Here is a 27,647-nt window from a genome sequence, read left to right as displayed (position 1 = left end):
TTTGAAAATATTCTTATATAATAAGTCGAAATATACTTTTTTTATATTAGTCGGTAGTCCACATAGATATCGGCCATTCAAAAATTTTCTACTTTAAGTTAATTTCTCTATTCTGACAAATGATATTAATGTGCACATTTTGATTCCACTAACAGTTTTTATAAATGCTAATAGTATGAGATTTAGGATGTCCTTACCACAAGCAAAACATTATATATCAATTAGATTCCTTTACCTGTGGTAAACGCGTGCGCAGAAACTCGGTGTCATTATCAGACGCTCGAACATTAAGATACGCGTTGCCATTGTTCAACGCTGTTAGCTCCATTGATGATGGTTCTAGAACAGACCCTTCAGCTCCCGCCAAAGGCCTTGGGCCACCAATTGCGTGGCTATCGAGCCATGCCGACCAGGAACCGGAGTAACCATTTATTACCACCTGAAATCATAAAAATAATTTTATTAGTAGCACAGAACTAAAATATGCGCCTGATGATTTAAGAAAGCCATTAATTGGGAGTTAAAATTATTTTTGAGCTGACTTATATGCCTGAACGTTACATACAAATGTTATCCAAAAGTTACAGGAACGCGAAAACAGTCATATATCATATATCATACATGTATAGTTTTGATGCAAAAACCACTAAGAAAAATATAACAGCAACCAGTAACTACCTCATAATTCATTCCACATAAAGCATCAACGGAGAGCCAGGCGAGGCCAGCAACGGGGTTGATCGAGGGAGACATGCGGACATCTGTGCGTCTTAATAGAGCTGGGCCAGAACTAGCCGCGTCTGGTAACGGTCGTGTCAGTAACCGGCCTCGCAACATTGGAGGACCTAAAAAAAATAATCATGATGACATTATAAAATCAATTTTAGACGATTTCGGCCACAGTGAACTTTCTCATAAAAGCATAGCTATCTGCGCAGGACATTTTTAGTCCACAATTGTGTAGGCAAACAAAAGATTTGTTATTTTAATAGTATAATATAATGGTTGGCGGACGAGCATATGGACCACCTGATGGTAAGTGGACACCAACGCCCATATAGACATTGGCATAGTAAAAAATGTTAACGATAGCTTACATCGCCAATGCACCACCAACCTTGGGAACTAAGATGTTATGTCCCTTGTTCCTGTAATTACACTGGCTCACTCACCCTTCAAACCACAACACAAACACAACAATATCAAGTAATTCTGTTTTGCGATAGAATATCTGATGAGTGGTTGGTATCTACCCAGACTTTGAGCTTGCACAAAGCCCTACCACCAGTAGCCCTACTACCATTGCACCACCCTTGCACTTCTATTCCCTCACTCACATTTTCTGAAATGACATTAAGACACCACCGTAAAGATATCAGGCGCAGGACCTACGGACAATCTGTTCAGGCACAGAGCCAAAGGTTTTACGAGCTTTATACTCTGGTGTGAAAGTAATTCGAGTCGCTAAAGATAATTTCTTGTCTATATTGTCATCCAGCATTTAGTGATGTCTTAAAACAATTTTTATTCAAAAGATAATATAAAATCAAAATAATAAAATATATTTTTTTATATCAATTGTACCTGTATCAGAACCAATATGAACCGCAAGTTGGTCTTCGTACAATGGAGGGAAGATGCGAGCGCTTGGTCTTGCTAGAACTCCAATTCTAGTATCTAATATCTCCACTTGTGAATGACGCTTGCTTTGCTCTTCCACTAGAGTAATTTTCGGATCCGCTATACTTAAATTCTCTACCTATAAAGATTTGAATTTATGAAAAAACATAAGGATCGCTCAACAGCCGGCAAACAACAGCTGATAAATGATATGCTTATGTAAGCAAATGTTGTACATGCCGTGTGTATATATATAACATGACACAAAAATAAAATAAACGATTTTATTTATATGTATGAGTGAACAGAATTTAATTTAGAGAATCATTTAAGGTTAATGAACTAGAACATTCATTACGCCCTTGTCATGGAGTTACAATACAAGATCTGTATGAAAATTCATCCTGATTAATTCAATAACATATACCGTATGAATTTGTTTTGAATACATTTACTGTACCAGTCAATACACATTTGTACATAAATTATACAGACCGTAAGACAGACGCATAAAGGATCAAAAATGTTGTTTTTTTCTTTTTATCGACTTCAAGTTAAAGTTGATTATGACATGCCATTCATTAATTTCATCTTAATTTTAATATTTCTTTTTCGTTCCTATTAGGATTATGAAGTGCAATTTATCTTTTACAAGATTTAAGACCTAACTAACTATTGTAAAAGTATATTATTTTTGAATTTACCTGTATATCATACACAAGTGATCCATCTTTGTCAATATATAACAATGCCAGACCCTCGGGAGTAACAGCTGCGGGTGGTCTTTCAGCTATCAGTGGTGCATGGAACACTTCACAAGCTGCTCGTTGCCGGACACTACCAGAAATACGTCTCTCTGAAGTGCCCAGGACTTCCACGGACAGCAGCAAACGTCCTCTCGACAGTGATCGCAGTTCTGCGGCGGACACAGGTGTAGAAACTTCCAATACGTTTAATTCGTAGCCCGGTTTGTTAATTTTTTGTATCTGAAAATGGTATTATACATATAGTTTATAAAAACATTTTGTTTAATAGTATTTAAGTTTCATTATTCGTATAGTAAAATTGGTCGAACCTCGTCAATAATCGTTTGATTTCTTTCCGGGAGCGTCAGCAGAACTCTTACGGATTGATCTCTTGAAGCAGGCATGAATACACCATTGTATATGATAGCCAAGTGTAAGCTGGGGGCAGCTCCAGCAGCTCCCGTAACAACAGCTGTGCCTCCCCACCAACCCTCTTCTTGCCCTGGAGAGCGGTAATCATCACAAGGTCCATTACCAATCGTTGTAGGTATATGTTCTGGTTCAAGGAGGGACGTAAACATTTCCGTAGAAAGCGCTGGGTATCTGTAAATTAAAAGCCACTATCTCAAGATGAGGCTACTGCATACACACAAAATAATAACATATACTAGATTTTTTCATATCTTAATTACATACATGCTAAGTACATATTTCAGCCTTTTAACGTTTTTATAAATAAACTATTCATGTACTTTTCCATAACAAACGCTGATTGGATATTATATCTACTTATCTATTATTATAAGTAACGAAGTCGAGTGAGTTTCCGTTATTGATCACACGGTTAATTAAATGCGAACAATGAGGCTATTCGCAACATCCTTGGAACATTTTTTTTAAGGTTAAGCTTCATTATATAGTAATGCATTGGGCATAGTATATATATAGAACATATGATAAAATACTAGCCGCTCCGTGAGATTTCACGCGTTTAACGTTTAATTCCCTAACAAGAGACTAGTGCATGCAAACAAACAATTAAACTTTAACTTGACATATTGGTATTGATAATATCATAGTCGATAATTTATGATTAATTTTAAATACTTAAAACAGTCTGATTATTCACAGTAAACACTTATGTGCATTTTCTATGTATATTAGTCTAGATTATTCTTATTATTTACAATAAGACAAAATACAAGCACACAGTATTTTTTGCATACATTTATGGAAAATAAATGTAAAATATAAACAGTAAAATAAGGTAATTGACTGACCGCGTGTAGGATACCTAAGACATAAATGCTCCACACAGATGTAACGCATCCGATTGTAATGGATCGGAAACGTTAGTGTGTATAAACTTACATTACGCTTTATGAAAGCGCTCATATATAATATATTTTACGATTATATTCTCGATTTGTTACAAGCACGCCTGACACGCATAGATATTAACGGGCCTTTAGAACGTCTTTACACATACTCGCACTTAGTGCGTCATGCAATACACTCTGTGTTTATAAAACCTTTATATGTACTACACTATACTATATTTACTGGTGGTAGGGCTTTGTGCAAGCTCGTCTGGGTAGGTACCACCCACTCATCAGATATTCTACCGCAAAACAGCAATACTTGATATTGTTGTGTTCCGGTTTGAAGGGTGAGTGAGCCAGTGTAATTACAGGCACAAGGGACATAAAATCTTAGTTCCCAAGGTTGGTGGCGCATTGGATATGTAAGCGATGGTTGACATTTCTTACAATGCCAATGTCTAAGAGCGTTGGTGACCACTTACCATCAGGTGGCCCATATGCTCGTCCGCCTTCCTATTCTATAAAAAAAAAAAAAATATACATATCGAAAGTAAAAAATAATAATTATGCTGTTTCAACGTACAACTTTAAAAGTTTTTAGCGTACCTATTTATTCGACCACTGAGAGCACTTTCCATCGAATTGTTACGCTCGTCACCCCAAATCAACGCGACATACAAAGAGCCTTCTCTCAATAATCGCTTATATTCCCGTGGCACTCGACGCCAGACGCCACACAACTGTAAACAAGGCAATTCATTGAGTCATTTAAGAGAGGAGTGATTGATTAAATGAATTAAATAACAACAAACATTTTGCGATTTCATTGTACCTTATCCGTTTTTTCCTCGTAAGTCTTGTGAATTCCGGGCGCTCTTTTTAAAGGATGTTCGAGAAGCATGCGTCCACCTCTGTCTAGGAAAGCTAAAGCTCGTGGTTGTATGGCCATAGATGGTCCGAGTAGAACGGACCAGAATAGATGGCGACGTCGAAAGGTAAAGCGAGCGGTTGCTACGCCTGAAGCTACAGGGACTCCTGTCATATCATCACGCCGTATGCACAGCGGCGATCGACCAGTTAGTAAAGCTCCGAAATCTGAGAATAACATTTATTTCATTTTGAGAATTTTTTTAGTGCAAAGGAGAATTTGTATTATAAGAAAGTTAAAAAAAATAATACTTACGTCTTGTGCTCAGTTCCTCGTCTTCATTAGTCGTGATCACAACCGTTGGACTATCATCTTGTACGACATCAGGAGCTGTAACAATAGAAAACTTATAAAAGTAACAAAAAAACCCAAATTTGAAGTACCATTACAACATGGTTTAAATATTAAAATCTTTATCACGCAATTTATTGTCTTATAATAAGATGTCGTGCGATCAATTGATTGCAAGTAAGAACCAACGGGTAAGGGCCGATTCGCAAGACCTCAGCGACCCATCCATTCGGGTTGATTGGATCAAATGTTATTCCATCGTAACAGAATCGGCGTCCAGACGACGACGTTGGAATTTGTCTTTTTCATTATTCTCGTTCTGATTTACACGGAATTGGAGGGTAGTGTCTTACAGCATTATTCATCATGTAGCTGATTTGACGACGAGTTTGATAAATGTGTCTACCGCCTATAAATTCATTATTCATTTATTTCATTTACATGAATATTTCAAGAAGAAATATCTGATATAGTGTATTTGTTCTAGCATTATCTTTTCTTTGATATCTGGTGCAACTTTCTCAATCAAACAATATTGTAAAATATAACGATTTCTTTAGAATCAACGAGTTATTTGAAAATAGCGACGACACAGTTATCAATTCATTTTAATATATTTTGTAAATATGTACATATATAATGATATATTCAAATATAGAAGATATTTTCCGAGTTTTAAAAAGTTTCTATTGTAAGAAAATAATTTTAAAATCTCTTCTTACGCACACAAATTACAACACAATAAACGTATACGAGAAATGTAGGTTACTTCTAAGACTATGAATTATGTGTTTAATAAATCGTCTTATCATATCTTTCTCAGTAGGTAGTATGCGTTATACAAGCAATATCGAAGTAACCCTGGCAAACATTATGATGAGCTGGACCTGTTTACGCTCTGATATACCCATAGGTAGATTATGATCTAGTACAAGTCGGCGCCAGTATTCATAATTCAATCTAAGAATTCATTTAATGCTCGAGACAGTCCTAAATTTATAGGCGGGTGGCGCCACACTGTGACGTGTAAGTCTACAGTACATGCAAATTCAAGAAATAGCTGGAATCGACAGGCGTAGACGACCAATCGTTAGCATTAGAATCGATCAGTCATAAGTCATTGGCTTACTATAAATTAGCTGATTGAAAATGAATGTTAATATCTTATTAATACGTAAAATAAATTGATTTTAAATGCAAGTTATTATTTCGAAATATTTCTTTAATAATTATTTAGAATATAATATTACTGGGTAATGACAGTTTTAACATATTTCTTATTTTTATCCATTTTGTTTTTATTTTTAGAAGACATTTCCGAAGGACATTACCGAGCACCTTTGACTCTGCTTGCTGCGCGGCGCCGAGAACGTTAAGCGTCTATGTGCGCAATGAATATTTATAAACACACACACATTTAATAGAGAAAATCTACTAAACTCAAGGTGCCTCGACGAATAGCTTTACTCATTAACGTCGTTCTAAAGTAAATTTAAACTTTTGAAAGTATCTTAGAGTCAAGACGTGACATGACTTCTAGTTAGAGACGAGTTAATTCCGAGTCCAATCGCGGTCTAATGTCTTTAGGCCTCTCCGACGCGGCGAGTTTTCCAATCGCGTGATGTAACCAGGCGCCGCTCTGACGACGGCGTTCACGACCGATACCATGAATAGACTGCGTACACGACACTTAAAACTATCAATAATTCATACTAAAACAACGTAACAAAAACTGTAACATTCTCTGACTACTTCCAGGAAAGTCCTTCCTATTTCAGCGCAATCTGTTATCGATCAGCTTCCGTCATGTCTTGTAACGTAAAACTATATCATCGCGACCACTCCACAAACCTATTTAGATTCTGTTCGCATTGACTTTTGCTTGAATTTAACATATCGTAACAGGTTACTAACTGTCTACTGTAAATCACAAAACCGAACACGCACAGTCAAAAAAAAAATGAACCTTGTTTACGAATGCTTGTGTAGACTTCTTAAATAGCATGACTCGCTATCAATACAAACAAACTTTAAATACGCCACGGAAAAAACAATTTAATCTCCTTACACTCGATCTTAAGTTCGTAAACCTTTATATAAGGATAAGGTTTAGCGATAAAATGTATACATTATTCTATTAAAACTCAATTGAGACTTGAATATTATTATTATTCGTAATTGACTATATTAATTTAATCGATATTCTTAGTAAAGCGCGCTATTTAGACAGAGAGATCTGCAATAATAATGAATATTAAAATATTCAAAACGAATGCCGTTTCGTGATACATTAGTGTAAATATTTTCGTGTAAATAATTTAAAATTTGTTGTTTCCTTGACGATTTTATTTATTTCAGTTAGCAACGTGATTTATTGCGGAAAGAGATTAATTGCTAAAAAAAAAGACAAAAGCAAGGTCTTACGCAATTACGCGAAATGAAATCATTATGCAGCACCTTGACCTCCGTTTGATTGCCGTGAAGCGGTATTTCAGTAACGATACTATTCTGAACAAATGACGATGCACTGTATGACGTAACAGTGAAACTTACAACACGCGCCGTCACCGCATCCCATGTCTTCTTGATTGACTGAACAGAAGCTGGCGACTATGCCAACATTTCATATTATTATTTTTAAATATTCCACTAAAACATATATACCAACTATAAATAACTATTCTCTTATAATAACATCTGTGTGGAAGCAATTGGTAGCGTAAAATGTTTGGTTAAAGAGCTACGCTTTCGTTTTCACGATACTCAAATAATACAATGTAATATTCTTTAAAAAATATATATCCTGACCGATTTGGCAATATTTGCTAATTAATGTTTTTTTTTTAAATTAACTTAACTATATAAATTAAATCACTATTATATTATAATGAAAGTACCCAAACACATTTTTTCCTTAAAGCGCATTAACACAAGTCGATTTTATTCATGTCCTTCACTAAATATATCTTTAAAAATGCAAATAATTATACAATTATGTTTTAGAATAGATGACCTCCTGGCACCCTGTGTCAGACCCGAGAAAGCATCATTGAATCATCAACTTACATATGCTTTCTTTTGTTTTTATAACATCACGTGTTTGGCGGTACGGAGAAAACCTGCATGTGTCGGATGCCACACGTATATCCACTAACCCAACCACTGCCCCATTGGGGCAGTATGATGTTCCAAACCTTCTCCTCCAGTATAGAGTAGGCCTATTGGCCTAGTATTACCTAAGGATGGGCATCTTTAGGAAATTTTAAAGACTGTTACTAAAACAATCGAATAATGTCTTCTTCAATTAGGTTCTTCATCATAATGTCCCATTATTTCAAACTGAACTCTCAGCTTGTTATTAGGACAATTTAATTCGTTGCGCCTGCAGTACTATAAATAGTAACAAAATGTGTCGCCTTAAAAACTGATGGCCCACGTCATATATTTTATTATCTTAGCAATATTTTTATTCACTTACATAAAACAATCAATTGAACTCCATCGAAACATTAAGTACTCGACCTAATTAACTGTTAACCTACATGCAGTTCAAACAAACTCAAGATAACATTGATATTGTATTATTCTATTTACAGTGTTCTTATCTGAATTTCATACAAAATCTTAAATATTAAACATGAAAGGATCATTCCTTTAATCGATAAAATTGAAGCATCGGTTATTACACCATAAATATAATAAAACTACGCAATCTCCAAGGAATCTTAATTAAGATATTGTAAAATATAGAATAAAATTAAATATTTCTCAATTTAAAAAATGACAACTTTACATAATAGAGGAAAATCCGTTTCTAATAATACCTAGTCTTATTTTTTATTGATGCAATTGTTAACGTTTTACAGGAAAGAATACGAGTATAAGTCATCATAAGAGATAGTGACATCAATAAGTCATATCGCGCACATACCGGTCATTTTGCTCATACTTGTAGTGATAGCTTGAAATCTCCGTATCCGAGGTGAGCTCAAAGTCTAATTGGCAGAGATTATCTTGAGACAAAGTGACAGAAAGTCGTCAATAGTGACGGCATGCAACTATCCCATTGAGATTGACGGCACCACACGGGCCGAGCCCTTATTTTGAATTCCCTCGACGCTGACTGGCGTGTTTGCAATCGGCTCTGTGCTAATTTATAGGTTATATTCGTAATGATTGTGGCAAAGAATGTTTATGGCACAAGGCGCGGTCTTATTGTTGCCGAGAGACATACCGCAGTGATCGTGCCCGCACACACGCCCGCATAACTGTCGCGCTATGAGAATGCAGTGAGCGTTGGCTCCGATTCAATGTCCATTTCCATAAAATATAATTTCATCTCGACATTCTCTTGATGTACCGAAGTTAATGTTTCCGCACGATCTATATTCACACTTACCGCGAATTGCATGAGTTCATGTAATGTTACGCGAAAAATAGGTCGCTTATGAATATGAAATAAAAAAATATATCCGCCCACTCGATTAAATGCCAAGTAACCAAGTATAAACAACGCCAGATTTGCAAAATTTACTGCTAACTAAAATGGGTTGATATGTACTTTGATATCGTACAACTGAGAATCGGTGCCTTAACACCACGTTTCCCTTGTACGGTCGCGCTGAACGAGGCATTGTACCGCCTGCGGTATTTCTTCGGCGGCCTATGCACCTCCGTTTACGGACGACCACTTAACCAAAAAAGTAGAACAACAATCCACGTCCGTGCTGTTTACAAGACGTGCAACACTTCGACCGCATTGTCCTGCGGTGAAACGCTAGCGATTTGCATTTAACGCCTACAAGGTCCGAACAACCCTGCGCTCGTTCTCTCTGCGCCCGAAGCTCATGAATTTCTCTTATAAGTACCCATTGAATAGTACCTATATTATTTTCAATTTCAAATAATATTTTTATAGGTAACAATTAAATCTTAGAAATATATAGATTATAAAAAAAATTTAATTGTCTTGCTAATTTTTGTTTTGTTAATTTTTGCAATTGTTTAAAAATCATAATATAGATATATTTGGAAGATTAATATACAATTAATTCAAAATCATTTCTGAAAACATAACATTTTCTATATTTTTATATTATTACGTTATTTTACACGGAAGTACGGTGCAAGTAAGTTTATTAACCTTTTTCTTGAAAACGATTTATGATAAATTAATACAGGAACATTCTTTATCTTTACCAAAACATAAACAATGACGAAATAATTATTTATCAATGACAGATGTTTTATTAAAGTACGTGAAACATTTTTGATATCTACGAAAATAAATTTTATTACTCTAGTGATTGCTATTACTATCGACGGTTCTCATTTTTTCTTATATATTCTATCTGCTATCTTTCTAAAATGGTTAAAGCAAAAGGTTATGAATCAAACCGGATGCGAGTACATGTAATTGAAACTAATGCATTGAATTAGTCATTAACTTATCACAAATATAACGGGGTATACATACTACACGGCTTTTTGTCATTTTATGTTAACATGAAATCGTATTTGTTCTTTTAACCAAACAAATACGTTGAAAAGTGGTTTCCATGCGTAACTTGAGATCTTACCATTTGCAATATTGACTGAAATGTAAAAATAGCAATTTTTTGTGTATATAATAACCATGGCATAGTACAGTATCAGGCGCGTATTCGCTTATCCCGTTCAAAAACCTAAAACGATTCATTACTGCTTTCTGTGCAACAATTTTTAATAAAAAGTAATAATAATTAATATAAAAAGTATTAGAGATGAATGCCTAGAAATAAAATTATATTTAATTTTAGGATTATTCGATTATTGAAGATAATTTTTATTTTTTTATTTTCATATTATTTCATAATTACAATAGTAATAATTGTTAACATTATTTATCCCTTGGTTTTGTATTTAAATATATTGACGAACAGCATACTGTAATTGAACGTTAAATATTTTGTCAGTTATAATAAAAGTTATATCAACGAATAATATTACAAATATTCACTCAAAGTGTAAACTTGAACTCATATTAGGTACTCATTTTATATTTTTGACCATTTTATTTTTATTAAATAAAAAATGTATTTCTTTTAGTCTAACACAAATCGAAAATAAAGAAAACTTTTACAACTTTCCACTATTAAGGAAGTCAAGACTTTCAAATTTGCAAATATTTGGTTGAAATCTGCGCAATACAAATAAGAATCAATTGCCTCTCATATAATATATGTAATGGTGTGAACGGGGACTATTGGCGAGCGACATATCAAATTACGTACATTATACCTAAAAGATTTGAATTTAAAAAATGTACAGCGCTAATATAACACTTATTACAAAATTATAGAGTCTATTTTTATATGAAGTAAAGCGTGATATGTAACGTTTATCGTTTAGTTAATTGTGATCGAACAGCGAGGACCGAGGACGCACCGCCAGATCAAAGGCGATCCGTTCTGAATACGAAAGTCCAATGAGTACATATAGAATTACCAATGCGTTTGTAAATTCAAGCATTATTTATAATACAACGAGTTTTAACACATAATGGACAATTAAAAAAAAAAACTTTGTTAATAAACAAAAAATATTGAATGTAAGTAATTTGTTAGTATCTGTGTAACAATAAAATTAATGATAGTTATATTAGCTATTATATATTTGTGCAGCTGATTTTACTCAAGCCCTCGGTCGACCCGAATTAAACGATTCGAATTGAAGCAAACGATACATCGAATTTAGCTCAATTTAGTAAGCAAATATTAACGAATGAACAAGTAATTGAGCGGTAATTAATTTAATAATAATTTGAATTATTTCATTACAAATTCAAAGCATATATTAATACCAAGCATGTTTTAAAATCTAGAAAAACTAAATATTACACATAAAACTACTTGAATACAATCATATTAAACTTATTTACCATTTCAATATAAATAATAATGGTAATTTTGATTAATAGAACTTATTAAAGATAAAAGTTTCGTCATTATCGTTTAAATGATTATATATTCTTAGAAAGCGTTAATTCTGGTAATGAATCTTTAGCTAGAAAAATTACAGACTTACATGACATTGTTGTTTAAAAAAAGTTAGCAATTTAAATATTACAAATATGGTCAGGACTACATTCTTATATACTCATCACGTGTATTACTTTTAATACGCTTTTTCTTAAGGCCTTGACTAATAATATGCCAGTAAAGGAATGTCAGAACTCGGAATCTCGATTTCGGATAAAAAAACGACAATATATTATGATTTGTCGTATAAAGAAGTAATTCTAAAGAGTACCCTTATTATGGTACTACTTAATCTGTGAGTTGTTTTTGCAACAGCATTCAATTACGTAATAGCATTAATTTACTGACCTTAAAAAGTGTGAAATTCGGATAAAATTAATTTAATGCACACACTGCAAATGGGTGTCGAAGTCGAAAGATAATCAAGCGCAATATTGTTGCATTTAAATTTTTTTTTAAAGGAATTGATTCTGAGTAAAGTTTTGGCACTTTTGGATATTATGCGCCTATATAATCTAGAACGGACGCGGCTTATACGTTAAATGTAAAATTTATGTTAAAATTGAATTGCAGGTTACAAACGTTTGTGTTTATAAAATTACATGTTAAATTAATATATGTTCAATAAAATCGAAGAATGTAATCATATTAATACATTTAAAGATAATCTTAAGTCTTAAATATACAATAAAATTGGCTAATCATATTTGCAACTTTCTATAAATGAATATTTATTCTTACTTATCTTATAATATAATAATTTAAATCTCATTTTAATCGAACTAAGGACCTTACGGGATATATGTTTTTAAAGGACTTACTCGCAAAGATAAAAAAGAAAAAATATAATTATTGTATCCATTTTAATAATGTATTAGAAATTATGTGATTGAATATTTATTGGGAACGCAGACGAGCAAATGATCTACTTGATGGGAGTTAGTCAGCCTCGTTCACAGAAATTTGTACAGCAAGGATTACTTTATGCCTTATAACATCAATTAGCTGTCAAACAATGGTCCTAAAAAGTTATGTACGTACGTAGTGTCTGTAATTATAATGACAGACTCCCTCGTAGATTCGGAACAAAGAAATACAAAGCATTGGTGTTTGGATGTAGAATATTTTAAAACAATTTACTTTTTGTATTACCAAACTTGTATGTTTCCGTTATTTCGCCCACGTATTAGAGGGGAAAGTGTTATGATACCCTATGCTATTTTCTAGACCTTTGAAAGTTATATACCAAAAATAGTAATAAGTTATTCAAAATAAAACAATGAAACAAAACTTAAATATTAATAAAGCTAATACGAAACTAAAAAAAAAACTAAAAAACAATTTCTGAATCGATTAATTTATTATTACATTAAATTGAACACATATACTTGAAACCCTCATTTTATAATGCAGGAGCGAACTAAAAAAGGATTATGTTTTTAAGATTAAATAAACAATTTCTTTTTGATATTCTAAGATAAGGAAGTATAATAAATATGACCAAAATGTATTAATCAGTGACATGTGTCGAACACGTTCGACAAAGCACACTTTACATATGTACGCATTACCGGAAAATAAAAACATTAAATGTTTTTGACTATCATTTGAAAAATTATAAATTAAAATGAAAAGCTATTGTACTCAATCTTTTACTTTTATGTAATAATTAATTTAATCCAAATAAAATTTAGTTTTAATAAGAGATTCGAATGGCGAATATTTTAGCTCTATTTTTTAGTAATTCGCCAGCGGTTTCTCTGAAAAGAACGGCCATTTCCGCAGAAAATATTATAAATCTCCGCAAACAAAAATACACTCTATATTCCTTCATCCTCATAGTCTGTTGGGTCGGCAATCTGACACGACCGGAAACAGATCACCCACAATGTCCTCCAATTCACGGGAAACTTCCTAGGGAAATTGAGATAGAACAATCTCAATATTTTTTATTGGATACACATGTGAGGTTATTTAAAACCCATTGCTAGCATAATTTAAGTTTATGACATTTCTATAGTTCTTATATAATCACTCACTTATTAATATATATCAAATTCAACGTTGTTAAGAGCAAGGTTTATAGCACTATCACAAATCTTTCGTAATCGTGAAATGTCAATTGAACACGTTACTTGCGTTATTGACATTTGACGATTACGGTTGCACGATAAGAGTATTACTCATTAACAAGCAAATTATTTAGCGTATTTTATATTTTGAATCATTTAAAAGTATAATATTATATAAACATTAGAGATCTAATGATCTGAATTAAAGGTCAGCCGAGATTGAACATACCGCTGAGACAAGACAATGATTACAAAGCAAGCTCTAATAACGCTATTGTTTTGCGATGACTCTCGGTCGGGCCTATTTTATGAGAACAGTATAATTTATTGTATTTTTAATAGAGTATAATATACAAACATTTATTGTTAGGGTAAGTTTACATTGATATTTAAAAAAAAAAGATCTATTCGGCATTCGGTTTGTCTCTGAATGCCGAATTAAATTAAGCTTTAATTTGATATTAATCTAGATAGAACTACAGGATTATTCATCGATTTTTGCCATTTGTGTACCGTAATGTCATAAAAGTGTAATATAAATAAAGCTGAGTGGTTTGCGATTTTTATATTCTGACAATAATAAAGAACTATCACGCCGCGATTAAGGTGTGCTATAATTAAAATGACATATGGTAAAAATATTAACAATATTATTTTGTATAACTATACTTTCCTATTATCAATTAACAGCGCACGACAAAACAATTTCGCTTTACAATAATTTAACTTAAGAAACCTAAGTCACGACGTGTCATTACTTATTGTGTTGTTTCCACTACCGACGCTTACGAGAATACTATAAGTGCAGTTCGTTCTGGAATACTTAATAGAGTTAGCCGCTACTTCGTAGAAATCCATCAGGGCTAATCTCATGAACAGGATGAAATAACTTTAGGATACACACGACGTAAACAAATTATTTCACAACAATTTACTGTATTATTATTGTTTCAACACGCAACATTTCTTTGAAATCATTGATATCGTGCGGCTAAATAAATTAAACATGAGAAAATCGTAAAATATTTAATAAGTAGAATAGTAATGCCTGTAATAATATAGAAAAGTAATGAATATTATTTTCAAGTAGAAAACGGTCCATAACAAAAATATTTAAATCTTTGACGAAACTTATATTTTGTATCCATTTCATTTGCATTTCAATTATACGTTCCCCGCTTTATATTTAACCTTGATCTTGGCATCAACAAAATATCAATCACATTTACAATAACAGAGATTAAACTGCGATTCGTGGACGCTATGAATGGTCGTTGTAAACAGGCCATGCGGCGCCCAACCATTGGCGCCAGTCTGACCATGAACGTAAGATATTAAAGGTTGTACAATTGTACATCCCCGTTCATGACCTCTCCGATCATTATGTTTTCCTGGTACTATTTTAAGGACTATATGAAAAAAATTAATGACAATTACTATACTACTATACTGCTATACGAATAGCCTAATTAAAACAGAATATATTTGAAAGTTAATGTCCTTCAATTATATAGGTAATTAACATTATTTTGTATACATGTCGAAGAAGTCGTTGACAGATATCTTGTCGAATTGAATAAATTATTTAACAAATACAATATTTCACGATAAGGGAACAATTGCAAAATTAATTTACTTATAACAGTTTATTTAAAGATTAGTAAATATTTAAAGGAATGCTTGATTATTACCATCAAGATGAGCATCATATCAAGTAAATATTAGCGTTCATTGTAACAAACAAAATGTACCTACATGGTCTAGATTAAACGGATTTTAATACGAAAATAATAATAACATATGATTGCACAATAACCAATGATTGCTAACATGAGTAAACATTCTTGCTTTTTTATTAAAATAACACAAAAATGGTGTGATATAGATGGCTTACACATTATAGTTGTTATAATATTATTTTCCTTTGTCAAGGTATTCAATAAAATATCGGTAAAAATTATCGGTAAAAACGCTTTAGTATAATGCAACTAACTACTTCTATACTAATCTTTACCACTATTATATATGCAAAAGTAACTCTGTATGTCTGTTACGCTTTCACGATTAGAACACTGAACTGATTTTGATGATTTTTGGTATAAAACCAGGTTTGGAACCCCGAGAATGGACATAGGCTTTATAGTCTTTTATAACCATCCCACCCTCTAAAACCAACATCTCCCCACTCACCTAAAATGCGGGCGAAGTCGATAGCGAGCTTTGTTATCTAATAAAACATATTTTTATAAAGGAGATTTTTTCGTATATCTAAAATATTCAGCACTGCATAATAAAACGCAGTACATATGGATTGAATGATACGCTAAAGATACATATGCATATTAAAAATATAACTTATTAAAGTAACACAGAACAGTAACGGCTTACAAACGTTGCTTAGCAGCTTTTTAGTTAAAAAATATACTTCGCTTTTTCAGTCGTTATTGATATGAAATTGAAAAGATAAAGATACCATCATTGTTTAATTAATCAAATAATAAAAAAAAATTACAAGTAAGGCCGTGAATGTTTAAATGCATGCACTTAATTACTTCTTAAAGTACTGTCAACTATGTATAATGTTAAAAAATTTTTTTTCACCAGCGCTACAAATTGTGCGCAAATCAATTCGTTGAGTTGAACTCGTTTTAAATTCATTTGCAAGATTTGTCCCACATAAAGTCAAGTAACAATTGACATATTTTTGCAATCCACAATTATTGTTAACTTAACTATCGTTTTATTATATAAAAATATAATTTATATATAAAATTGATAGTTATATAAGGAGATGAAAATGTATAATAATAATAATATTATAAACTTAAAAATCGACATACTTGTACAGACATATATTTGGTATTCTTTAAAGTTTCTTACTGAAGTACATAAATATTATACCGCTTAGATCTTATTGTAAATCCTAGAACGCGAAACGGCGTGTGAACACTATTATCCCCAGATAATAAAATCGTAATTGCCTCAGTCTTATAATTATTATATTTAACATCTTTATAGCGCACTTATGTGATAAAAATAATAAGGTAACTGGCTAGAGAACACTTTAATACACAATTCTGACTTGACTTGATATAAGTGAAAAGTGTCATTGAAAATAGCAGCTTTTTTTATTTTATATGTGTGCAAAATATTTATTGTTTTTTTTATATAAATTGGTAGACCGTATATAGGCAATAGTAGGTAGGTAGATATTGCCGCTGTAAAAAATATTAACGATTCCTTATATTGCCAATGCGCCATCAGCTTTGGGAACTAAGACAACATCTTAGTGCCTGTATCCTCGTTCCTGTATTTACACTAGCTCACTCATAATTCAAACTAAAACAACAATAAAAAAACGTAGTAAACGTAACGTAACAATTAAAAACGTAAAATACGACTGTGAAGAGTAGGAAGTACCTACCCAGACGGGCTTGCACAAAAGCCCTGCCTCCAAGTAAATCGCGTTGATTTTTTTAATTTATGTATATAAATATATGCTTGTTTGTGTTCGTACCGTTGATCCAATTTGAATTTGTACTGTCCTTGTTGGCACGTGAGTGATGATTCGGACGTAGTAATATCAATGTAGGTGAAGCGCGTAAGGTAGAGTGCGAATCGTATTGGATAATTGCTCATCCTCTATACCTCTATTGTTTAATGTAAAAAGTAATAACGTACGTAATGTCTTCTTCTGCCTAGCGTTTTCCCGGCCTAGTAACGCCAAGGTCCGCTTTCCTGCATCTACGCCTCCACTTTGCTCGATCTAAAGTGTCCTCCTTAGTGAGATCGTGCTCTCTCATATCGTCCATCACAACATCGAGCCAGCGCTTCTTGGGCCTGCCGCGGAATCTAGGGCCTTCGACAACAAAGTCCAGGCATCGGTTCCCGACATAGTCTGGTGGTCTGTGGCTAATGTGGCCAAACCAACGCAGACGGCTTTCCTGCAACTTACAAACGCCAAGGCTACCACGGATGTGCTCGTTACGAATGCGATCTAGTCGCGTAACGCCACACATTCACCGCAACATCTTCATTTCCGCGACGTGAAGTTGCTGAACGTGTCTCGCGAGAGCTGGCCACGTACAATAAGACTGGTCGGACGATGCACTTGTACACAAGGCCCTTTAATTTCACCGGTATCCTGATATCCTGATATCCGGCTCACAGATTACACCGGTGACTTCCCGCCATTTGGCCCAGGCTGCGTTTATTCAAGCTCTAACGTCGTAGTCGATTGTACCAGACTCGTGCAGTACGGACCCGAGGTATTTAAACTTTTCCGTCTTGATAACGGATTCTCCGAATATTTTTATGGGTTCGGGGTCCGACCTACCACAGGCCATATACTCGGTCTTCGCAACATTTAGCATCAGACCGCCCCTCTCTAGCACACCGTTCCACTGGTTCACCTTTTGCTCCAATACCTGCTTGTCCTCATCTACCAGTGCAATATCATCAGCATACATCATGAGCCAGGGAGACGGCTCATAGGCTTTCGCTGTGACAACGTCAAGCACTACACTGAACAGAAAAGGACTCAGGGCCGAGCCTTGATGGACACCAACTGTGATCGGGAAAGGGTGTGTTTCGCCAACGGCGGTCCTTACTATTGATTCCGAATTATGGTAAATGTCTCGGATAATGTCAATATAGATTTGTGGCACGTTCTTCATCTTATACTTATACGTAATGTACTACTTCTTAACGTTACGTAACGTCCACGTCCTAAAAAAGTATCTTGCAATAATTCGAATTTATGACGCTAGGGACGCCCACCTAGAGGGATGTCAAGAGAGGTGGAAGTGGTGGAAGTGAGGTGGTGGAGGTTTTTTTTTTAATCAAGAAATAAAGAAATCGTTAAAATATTTTGTTTTATTGTAATAAAAATTCAAGGGAGGCCAGAATATTTTTTTAATCCGGCAGGCTCACCAGAAGAATAATTGGGATAACCGACAGTACCCGTATAACACACCCCAGTATAACACAAACGAACATGCACAAACTTTGCTTTATTTATTTTGCAATATTATATAATAAGCAGATTTCGCTATCTCAAGGCGCTCGTAAGTGCATAGGTCATCTGCAATAGCAAGACTCAATTGATTAGGTTATTAATTGTATATACAAGTTACTACTCGACTGCAATAGAATTTATAGTTTCAATTACATGCGCTTTAATACCTACTTAATATATTTATACAATCTATTCGCAAACATTTCAAACTGTGCTTGTTAAGTAATCAATTCGTGTACAAAATTACAAATAGCTTTTTTTTTGTTCAAAGCTGCGGCCTGTTAATATCCCACTGCTGGGCTAAGGTCTCCTCTCCCTTTGACAAGATATGGAGCTTATTGCACCGCGCAGCCCCAATGTGTATTGGTGGATAAATGAATAATATTGGCATATATTTGGCAAAATTTCATTTAAATCAGACACATACAGGTTTTCCTCCACCATTGGGCACAAGATGATAAACACAAAGTAAACACGTGAAAATTAAGTGGTTGCATGGACTTGAACCCGGGACCATCGGTTAAAAATCACGCGTTCGAATCACTGGACCATCTGACTGGTCGACTCCATATTATTTAATCCACTACCACATTTCTTTAAGATGTACAAATTTGTTAGACTGTCAATAGTTAACACATTACTAATTGAATGTCAATCACGTCTCGTAGCGCAAATAAACATTTTAACTATGTTAATACAAAAATCCTTGCTCCATTTATAAAGTTTTAATATCGACTACATACTTCTTTTGTTTGATATTTTTATATACAAAATAAAATAAATAAACGTAAATTTTCTCAATTTCATTGTACTAAAAAATACCTATTTAACACCTATATAAAACAAAGAGTTAATTTTGAATCAATTGTTTTAATATAAAAAAACCTCGTTCCATTTTTTAATACGAAATATTTACTAATTAATATTAAAAACAAGAATTTAATTATCATAAATTTATTTAATATTAGGTCCTTACACATAAAATTAGCGTTTTGTCGTACTGACCACTTTGATCTGAAATATCTCCTCTTTGGTTAAGAATTCCAAATTCAAATTATTAAATTTTTTTACCTTGTATATTTGAGTTTTGAAAACAGTCATTCATTTGTTTTTTCCTCATTATTTTTTTCTTTGGCGTCGCTTATTACCGCACAATGGAAAACATGAAATATCGGTACATTTACGAGTACGAGTTCTACCGTGGCACCAATGCTGCAGGAACAGCGCTGGTGTCGAAAAAGAAAGCACGGTATGTTTTTGGTTTAAAAGTTTTCGTTCTGGAAATTTCGACCTGCAGAACCAACCCCGTGGACCTAATATAATAATTACAATTCTTTACTTTAATGTATTATTTTTATTTTATTTTTTTTATTCAATATTAAATAAGCTATGGCATATGTGCTTAAAACGTGTGTTCTTAGAAATGAGTATATAATTAAAAAAGTTAAACTAGCGCAGTTTTTTTATTGACTTATATAAGAAATCGTACAAAAAACTAAACATTTTAAAAGGAAATAACTTAATTACGAATCCACTTTTTATAATCTAAACTTAAAATGTGTCAACATTAGATCGATTGAAATGCCAAAACATCTAATCATCGATTTCGTTTTTACTTAGATCATTTACTTGTAAATATATCGATGTAATAACATAATTTTAATATTATTTGAACACATACATACATTTTCACACTTTCATAGGTTATCACGATTTAGTACGATCCGTGTAAATGTGGAAGAAAAGAGGATTTTTTGCAATTTCGTCTATCACATGTTACTACTATTAAAAATAATTGACGTTTTTATAAAATACCATAATAATAGGATTATATACACACGTTTATATAAAGCACTACTTTTCACCGCTGGCTTCGGCCACATGTTGGGGGGTCAGGGGTCAGGTCTTAGGTATGAATATAGCTTGATAGATTATGGTCAAAAATTAATCAATATTAAGCGTTTCTATATAAGAATCATAGGTTGGTTACTTAAAAAATATGGACGTGAAAATCGAGACGATTTTATAGTGTTTTTGCTTATTTTAATGTTTCATAATATACAATAAAGATGAAATAAGTGCCCTGGCTTATTTATTATAGCATTACTCAATCCGTCTCTCTTGTGTCTATCATAAATTACCTGAGATAAATCTTTCATCGAGTCTAGCTATGGAGTGCAGGCACGGTACATTCGTTATACGCGTTCAAATATTTATAAATTCCTTTCAACGCCTTTCCGCACTAACGCCTAATTCGATAAACACATATGCCATCGATATCAATATCTTATAAGATTTCTGTAAGCTATTTCAACTACATACTAATATATAGTGAATTTTGAATTGTATAAATATATTTATATTTGTAGTAGTTAAATAGTGACTGCCTGGTTGGTCTTGTGGCTTGATGTAAGGCCGCAGACCCGGAGGTCCTGGGTTCAATTACCAGGTCGGACAATAAAAAGTTATTGGATTTTTTGTTAGAAAATTCTCAGTAGCAGCCCGGAGTCTGGAAATTGGAAGTGTGTCCCGCTCCCGTGCCTCGGAAAGCATGTAAAGCCGTTGGTGCTGCGCCTAAACTCTTTCTGGTCCTATACGGATTGCCGTCCTATTGGATTATGAGAGTTAGGAAATTGAGAGTGCACCTGTGTTTGCGCACACACTTGTGCACTATAATATCTCATGCGTAGTTGGCTAATCTCTCTTGAGATTGGCCGCCGTGGCCGAAATCGGTCTGGAGGACATTATTATTATTTGTAATAGTAATTATAAAATCTTTTTTGCAGAATTGAATAGAGTCCCATCTAGAAGTGTAAGTGATATGAAAATTGACTAAGGAAAATTTTATGTTATTCAAACGACTAGTAGAAAAATTCGCATGGAGGGTTGACCTCGGACAGATGGCCTTCTGTAAAAATACATACTCGTCGAAATCAAATAAATCGATAATAGCAGGCGAATGAAAATGATGAATTCGTTTTTGAACGAAACGATAAATTCAAAAAAAATTATATATTGTAAGATATCATTTCTACATATAACTTGTTTCCTAGTTATTTAACTGTAACTAAGAAACACTGTACTACTTTCGTATTAAAGAGTATCCTCTTGATTTATCAGAAAAACTTTACATCGTTCTCTAAGTTTAAAACGTTCTCTAATGCTTACTTCAAATTATCAGTTTTTAAAGTTTCCTTCGAAGAAACTATTTAAATGTGTCTATGTTTAATGGTAAAACATTATACTCCATACATAAAAACTTATGCTATTCAATTTGTGTACAAAATGAGTCAGGATTTCCTTACGATGCACTCAGGCCATAAAGTAATAAATAAAAACCTATTTAATTCTATTGATACATATCCGCTCATAAGAGAACTACACCAAAGAATGTCACGTCATATTTGAGAATTTTCACAAAGTTAACATATTCAAGGCACGCAAGTAAACGCTCATGAATTATTACAGATTTAAAAGGACCGTTTGTGGCTGCCATGCTCTATTCACATTCAAGTGGCGGTTAAAGATGCAGAAAACAGCAAGCGAGCGTTGATCATAAAATTACGTATGAACAAGTAAGTGTCGGCGCCACATTTCTGTGAACAATAGAATGGTATGTAAATGGCGCCAAACGCGCGATCATAACTTGCGCACTCACAATTATGTACATAAGTACGTATGTGCCCATACGCTGCATGTCATTCATATGCTCAGCATTTAGGCCATTTCGCGAATATAACTCTGAATGCCGTGTCGCCATTTGACTACGATAACCACTTTAGTCGCTACGTTAAGGGCCGCTACATTAATAACTAAGAAATTATAACATCAAGCCCAGTAAATTAAGGCATTTTATAAATATAATCAATCATATTCAAATTGATTAATAACATTTTGCGAATATCGTTAAGTTGCAAATAAGATTTGCATTATTACTATAAAGCAATTAGCAGAAATATTTGAATTTGGATTTAAATATGTTGTCTATTTTGCAAAAATTTAATGTGTAAGGACATGTTCAGTTGACCAATTACGTGCCACGAGACTAAATAATATCACTTTGCAAAAGTAGGGTCAGGCGTCAGTACAAATCTCGAACTCCGACGATAACCTAGGTATGACAAAGACGTCATTGATGCTACATTATATGCTATAATATATTACAAGTGTATTACACTTACAACTTAATTAAATTATATTTCTGTTAATAAACATTCACGTAGGTCATTACCTTAAGGGTTCCAGAAACGCCTTTCCACAATGCGAGTCGAAAACGAAAATCGTGACTTTGTATTTTATAACTGGCATTGCTTTAGTGAACATACTCATATTGTGTCAGTTTACTAAAGGTGGTGCCGGTAGCTACACATACTCACCAAATTTGCTTAGAGCCGCCGTGCGCTGGCGCCAGTCTACTTTCCAAATAGCCTTCGCGTCTCGCCTGTGACCTTTTAAGCACGCACACTTGCCTTATGGGTTATGGGCCAACTCCACTCCTAGTCTCATAGATTCTGACGCTATAATTTTAATTGATCAAATTATATTCATTTAGTTTGTAAGTCTACATCCAAATACGTGTAACAGGTAATTGCGCGAAATGTGACAGGTTTTTAAATAACTGATGACGAAGTTATATATAAGTAATATGTTTATTAATGTAATGTACATTTAGTATAGTAGCAGCAGTATTTTTTTATTATGTACAAGTTAATTTCATAAATTTATTTAAAATATCAGGTGATCAATAATTTCTCTTAGATGAAAAAATGACATAATTGATATTTAATTTACTTAATTTCATTGGACTAAATATACCAGACGCTGTGCCGCGGTCGTGCATTTTGAAAAGTAATCATCGTAATATTTGAATTGATAAAATGTGCCACTTAAATTCGTTCTGACAATTTGTTTCAATAAAATCTTCGATAAAAATTTTAAATGGGCACGAATTGGCGCTACTTCAAAACACGAACCCGGCACCACACGATGAAGGAACACACCTTCTACATGCATATGAGCTGGCAATAAAATACTATTCGTAGTTGTGATTAAATAGAACAGTTATATTAAGAACAAGGCAGTAACATTATATCAAATTTAATACTATAGCGTGCAAAAGATAACGATAATGGTTCGTCGACATGAATAAGTAGGTAGTAGTCATACTACAAATACGCGGAGCTGGATCGAGCTAGAAATGTAATCAAGAGAACTTTACTAGAACCATTGAAAGCAATACAGCGCTATTCAGTACTCCTGCGACATTAAAATACTTTATAGTGGAATTTGTGCGACCGTCAACCTCTACTTGTAATTCAATGATTTTGTTTTATTCTATATAAATATATATATATTATACACAATATTAATAAATGCTTCGGTGTATTTTGATTTTTCTATTCTATTCTACTTCCTATTCAATACAATTAGAGATTACCTAGTACTATTATTTAGTCTTTATAGCAAAAGACTAGCTGCTCAGCGCGGTTTTATCCGCGTTGAACTTTACTGTTCTGTCCCGTGGGTCGTAGCACGATGTTATATAGTATATAATTACTTACTCAATAAGTAAACTCTAAGGCAAGAAGATATTTTCAAACTGGAATGAAAAATTTAAATTTAAGGCGTTCAAATAAACATATATTCATTTTCTGATAATATGATATATGTATTTGAAATCATGTATTTTTTAAATTAAATTACGCGACGGATTTAATATAGCCGATATAATAATTTCGCCAATGACACGTGCGCAAACACGTTTGTTTTTACAAGTAAATAATAATATAAATTAAGAAACAGAACCAAACTTAATCGATTGATTAAAATAACTACGAAATGTGAAATTAATGAAGCTGTAAATTGAAATTTAACTTAAATATTTCACTAAAAGACACAATACGAAAGTAAAGGTACAACTATGAAACTGTGACAATACAAAAAAACCTGAGTAGTATGAAACTTAATACATATTTATTTTTCACCCCCTTTATGCACTCCGCCGCGCGTCATGGTTCATAAGCATCACATAATGCCATTTACAGACAAAACGAGGAAACGCATACGAAGCGAAACCGTGCTTTTATGATCGTAATAAACGAATAACTCAGTTTAAGTTTTGCATTTGAAATACTATATTCTATTACAATAGTGTCAGTTATTTTAACGTTTATTTTCGAATGATATATGTGCACATACATTTAAAATAGCTTAAATTACTTAATATATAAATCGCAAACTTATTATTCAAAAAGTTTGCGGTTGGCCAATGGGCCACCTGATGGTAACTGGTTACCACCGCCCAACTTGTGGTTCTACGGTTACATTGACTCTCGCCGTTCAAACCGGAACAAAACGATTATTAAAATTGCTGCTTGACGAAATAATATATGATGAGTTGATGAAACCCAAACGGGCTTGCACAAAGCGCCAGCACCAAGTATATCAAACAAATATAAATATTTATTTAATATTATTCCACATTTTCACTTAAGAAAATGTAAAATAATTCAATACTCAATTTCAGCGCGATTGTGCTAATCCCATCTGGTAGAACAGAATGTGTTGATAAATGAAAATGCAAGCGTGCGTAATTTCAGCTGCACTGATAGCCACCCGCAGGCCGCAGTCTCAAGCTAATATTGTATGAAATAAGAGCAATCGTGTTAAAATGTACGCATTAACGCACTGGCGCCGTCTATCGGCGACATTTTCATTCTACTTGTCGTCGACCAAGTTTACCACGTTGTATAATAATTATATCAATATCTTAATCATTTTAATATTAAACTTAATCGTGACCGCTATTTGCAAGATAATAAATATTCATACCGAATATTTTAGATTAATATCTGTCCCTCGGAACGCGCTTGGGTCACTTACAAGCAAATTTCAACGAAAATTAACTTTGAAATGCTACGCACTTCGTGTGCCTTTGACTTAAAATTATTTGATTCAAATTAAAATTGATCTTAACGAATTTAAAATCAAGCACAGATTCCTTAAATGTTATTAATAATTGACACCATGTAAAGTAATAAAATAGTGTGAATAACTAAAACAATCTTATCTGCAAATAAGATTATTCAAATTATTGAACTAAACTAAAAGCAAACGGTTGATTATTTCAGAGGTCGTTGGTTCTTTTCGATCAGATCTATGTAAAAAGAGCTACACTGTCCGGCGCCGGCGCCGAGCGTCGCGACGTCGCCTTTGTTTGCACGTCGCGTATGTTCTCTATTTACGCAAGTACGTTTTGTTTTAATAAACACGTCGCAAATTGTTTCAGAATGCACACACTTCGCAATTTACTTCTTAAAATATTTTGCCTAATAAAGCGGCCGTGAGCCCTCAGTGAACCGTTGATGCTGTGAAGTTTTATCACTTCTAAAATATTATTATTTCATTCGTACTTTTCAAGTAAACATTTTGAATATATTTTGTTGGAATGGTAAATGTAAATAAGCAGTATAAGGTACGGATTCAGTTCAGAATAAAGATAGCAGAGTTATAATTGAGTACGGTAAGTACTCCGCTGCGTAGTTCAGCACATTACAACAATATATTAAACGTGTAACGATATATCAAACACCATTTAATATAAAACATGACTTGCTTTGATCTAAAGATTAATGTTTGAGGTAAATCGGAGTGTTCGTGGCGCCAACGCGGGGGCCGGGCGCTTACCGTCGCGGCGCGGCCGAGTCACGTACTGTTTACACCACAAACGACGGGCCTATTATTCAAGTCAAGCTTATAATCTAACCACAAACGACGAATGCCTCCGTATTAACTAATATAAAAAAAAAAAACATATTTACCCAATGCAATACCGCAATACGGATGCAATAACTGATAAAGTATTCTCTTTAAAGTTGAATTTAAAAGCGTCAATTTCGATTTTTGTTTTGATAAAAGCATCTTTCAAGCATCTGCGGAGAGTAGTAACCTCATTTATATAAGGTTTAAATATATAACTGAGGCGTGAACGATCTCGCACGTCCGATTTAACCTACACAGTAACCAATCATTCAAATTAAGAAAAATCGTTCTACATCGCAAAAAAGTGATCCCGATTCCAACATCAAAGCTTATTTTCGCTGGGTAGTGAAAAAGATGCAAACAAAATTACAACAAGGAATGCGTTGCGGGCAGGGACACCGATCTCACGAAAATAAAACGTCGATTGTACCCGGCATCGGCGTGCACAAAACAAATTCCTCGGAGGCACATGCAGCACACTGAATTAGATACACTCGTGATCGACTGCTCGGTGCTCGGTGGTCGGCGATACGATGTCCGATGAACCATGAACGCTCTGTGAGCGCACGCGCACATGCACACGCAAACGGAGCCGTCCCTCATTACTGCTCCTTAAGTCATAGCTATCACGCGAACTTATGACTTATCATTTATCGTCCTTATGTTTAAAACATTTAAGGTATCTTTTTCTACCTTTTTTAATAGCACATTTTCCCTTGATTTCTAGTCAGTATCATTTCTTAAAGAAATTAGCTTTCTTTGCTAATCATCGCTTATTCGCTATATGAAGAAAATCTATATTTAAAATGAGACCTCCGTTTTGTAATGTAGACGCGCACTACGAATGGATTTTATGGATGATTGGTTGGGT

General features: G+C 33.6%; 1 protein-coding gene across 2 annotated transcripts in view; it reads right to left on the bottom strand.

The window, feature by feature from the left end:
* The window catches only part of LOC126773987 (dorsal-ventral patterning protein Sog), a 73,863-nt gene that overhangs the window by 4,992 nt on the left and 41,224 nt on the right, over positions 1–27,647 (bottom strand). For both annotated transcript variants that reach the window (XM_050495266.1, XM_050495267.1), the window contains exons 4-11: positions 4,872–4,946; positions 4,521–4,783; positions 4,295–4,428; positions 2,696–2,969; positions 2,325–2,606; positions 1,585–1,759; positions 679–845; positions 236–439 (exon numbers count right to left, since the gene is read on the bottom strand). In XM_050495266.1, the coding sequence (XP_050351223.1) occupies positions 236–439; positions 679–845; positions 1,585–1,759; positions 2,325–2,606; positions 2,696–2,969; positions 4,295–4,428; positions 4,521–4,783; positions 4,872–4,946 (1,574 nt within the window). The remainder of the gene's footprint in view (positions 1–235; positions 440–678; positions 846–1,584; positions 1,760–2,324; positions 2,607–2,695; positions 2,970–4,294; positions 4,429–4,520; positions 4,784–4,871; positions 4,947–27,647) is intronic.

The sequence above is a fragment of the Nymphalis io genome, chromosome 15 (genome assembly GCF_905147045.1).
Source record: "Nymphalis io chromosome 15, ilAglIoxx1.1, whole genome shotgun sequence".
Taxonomy (NCBI): domain Eukaryota; kingdom Metazoa; phylum Arthropoda; class Insecta; order Lepidoptera; family Nymphalidae; genus Nymphalis; species Nymphalis io.
Note: the sequence above shows the minus strand (reverse complement) of the source record. Positions and strands in the feature narration are given on the sequence as shown.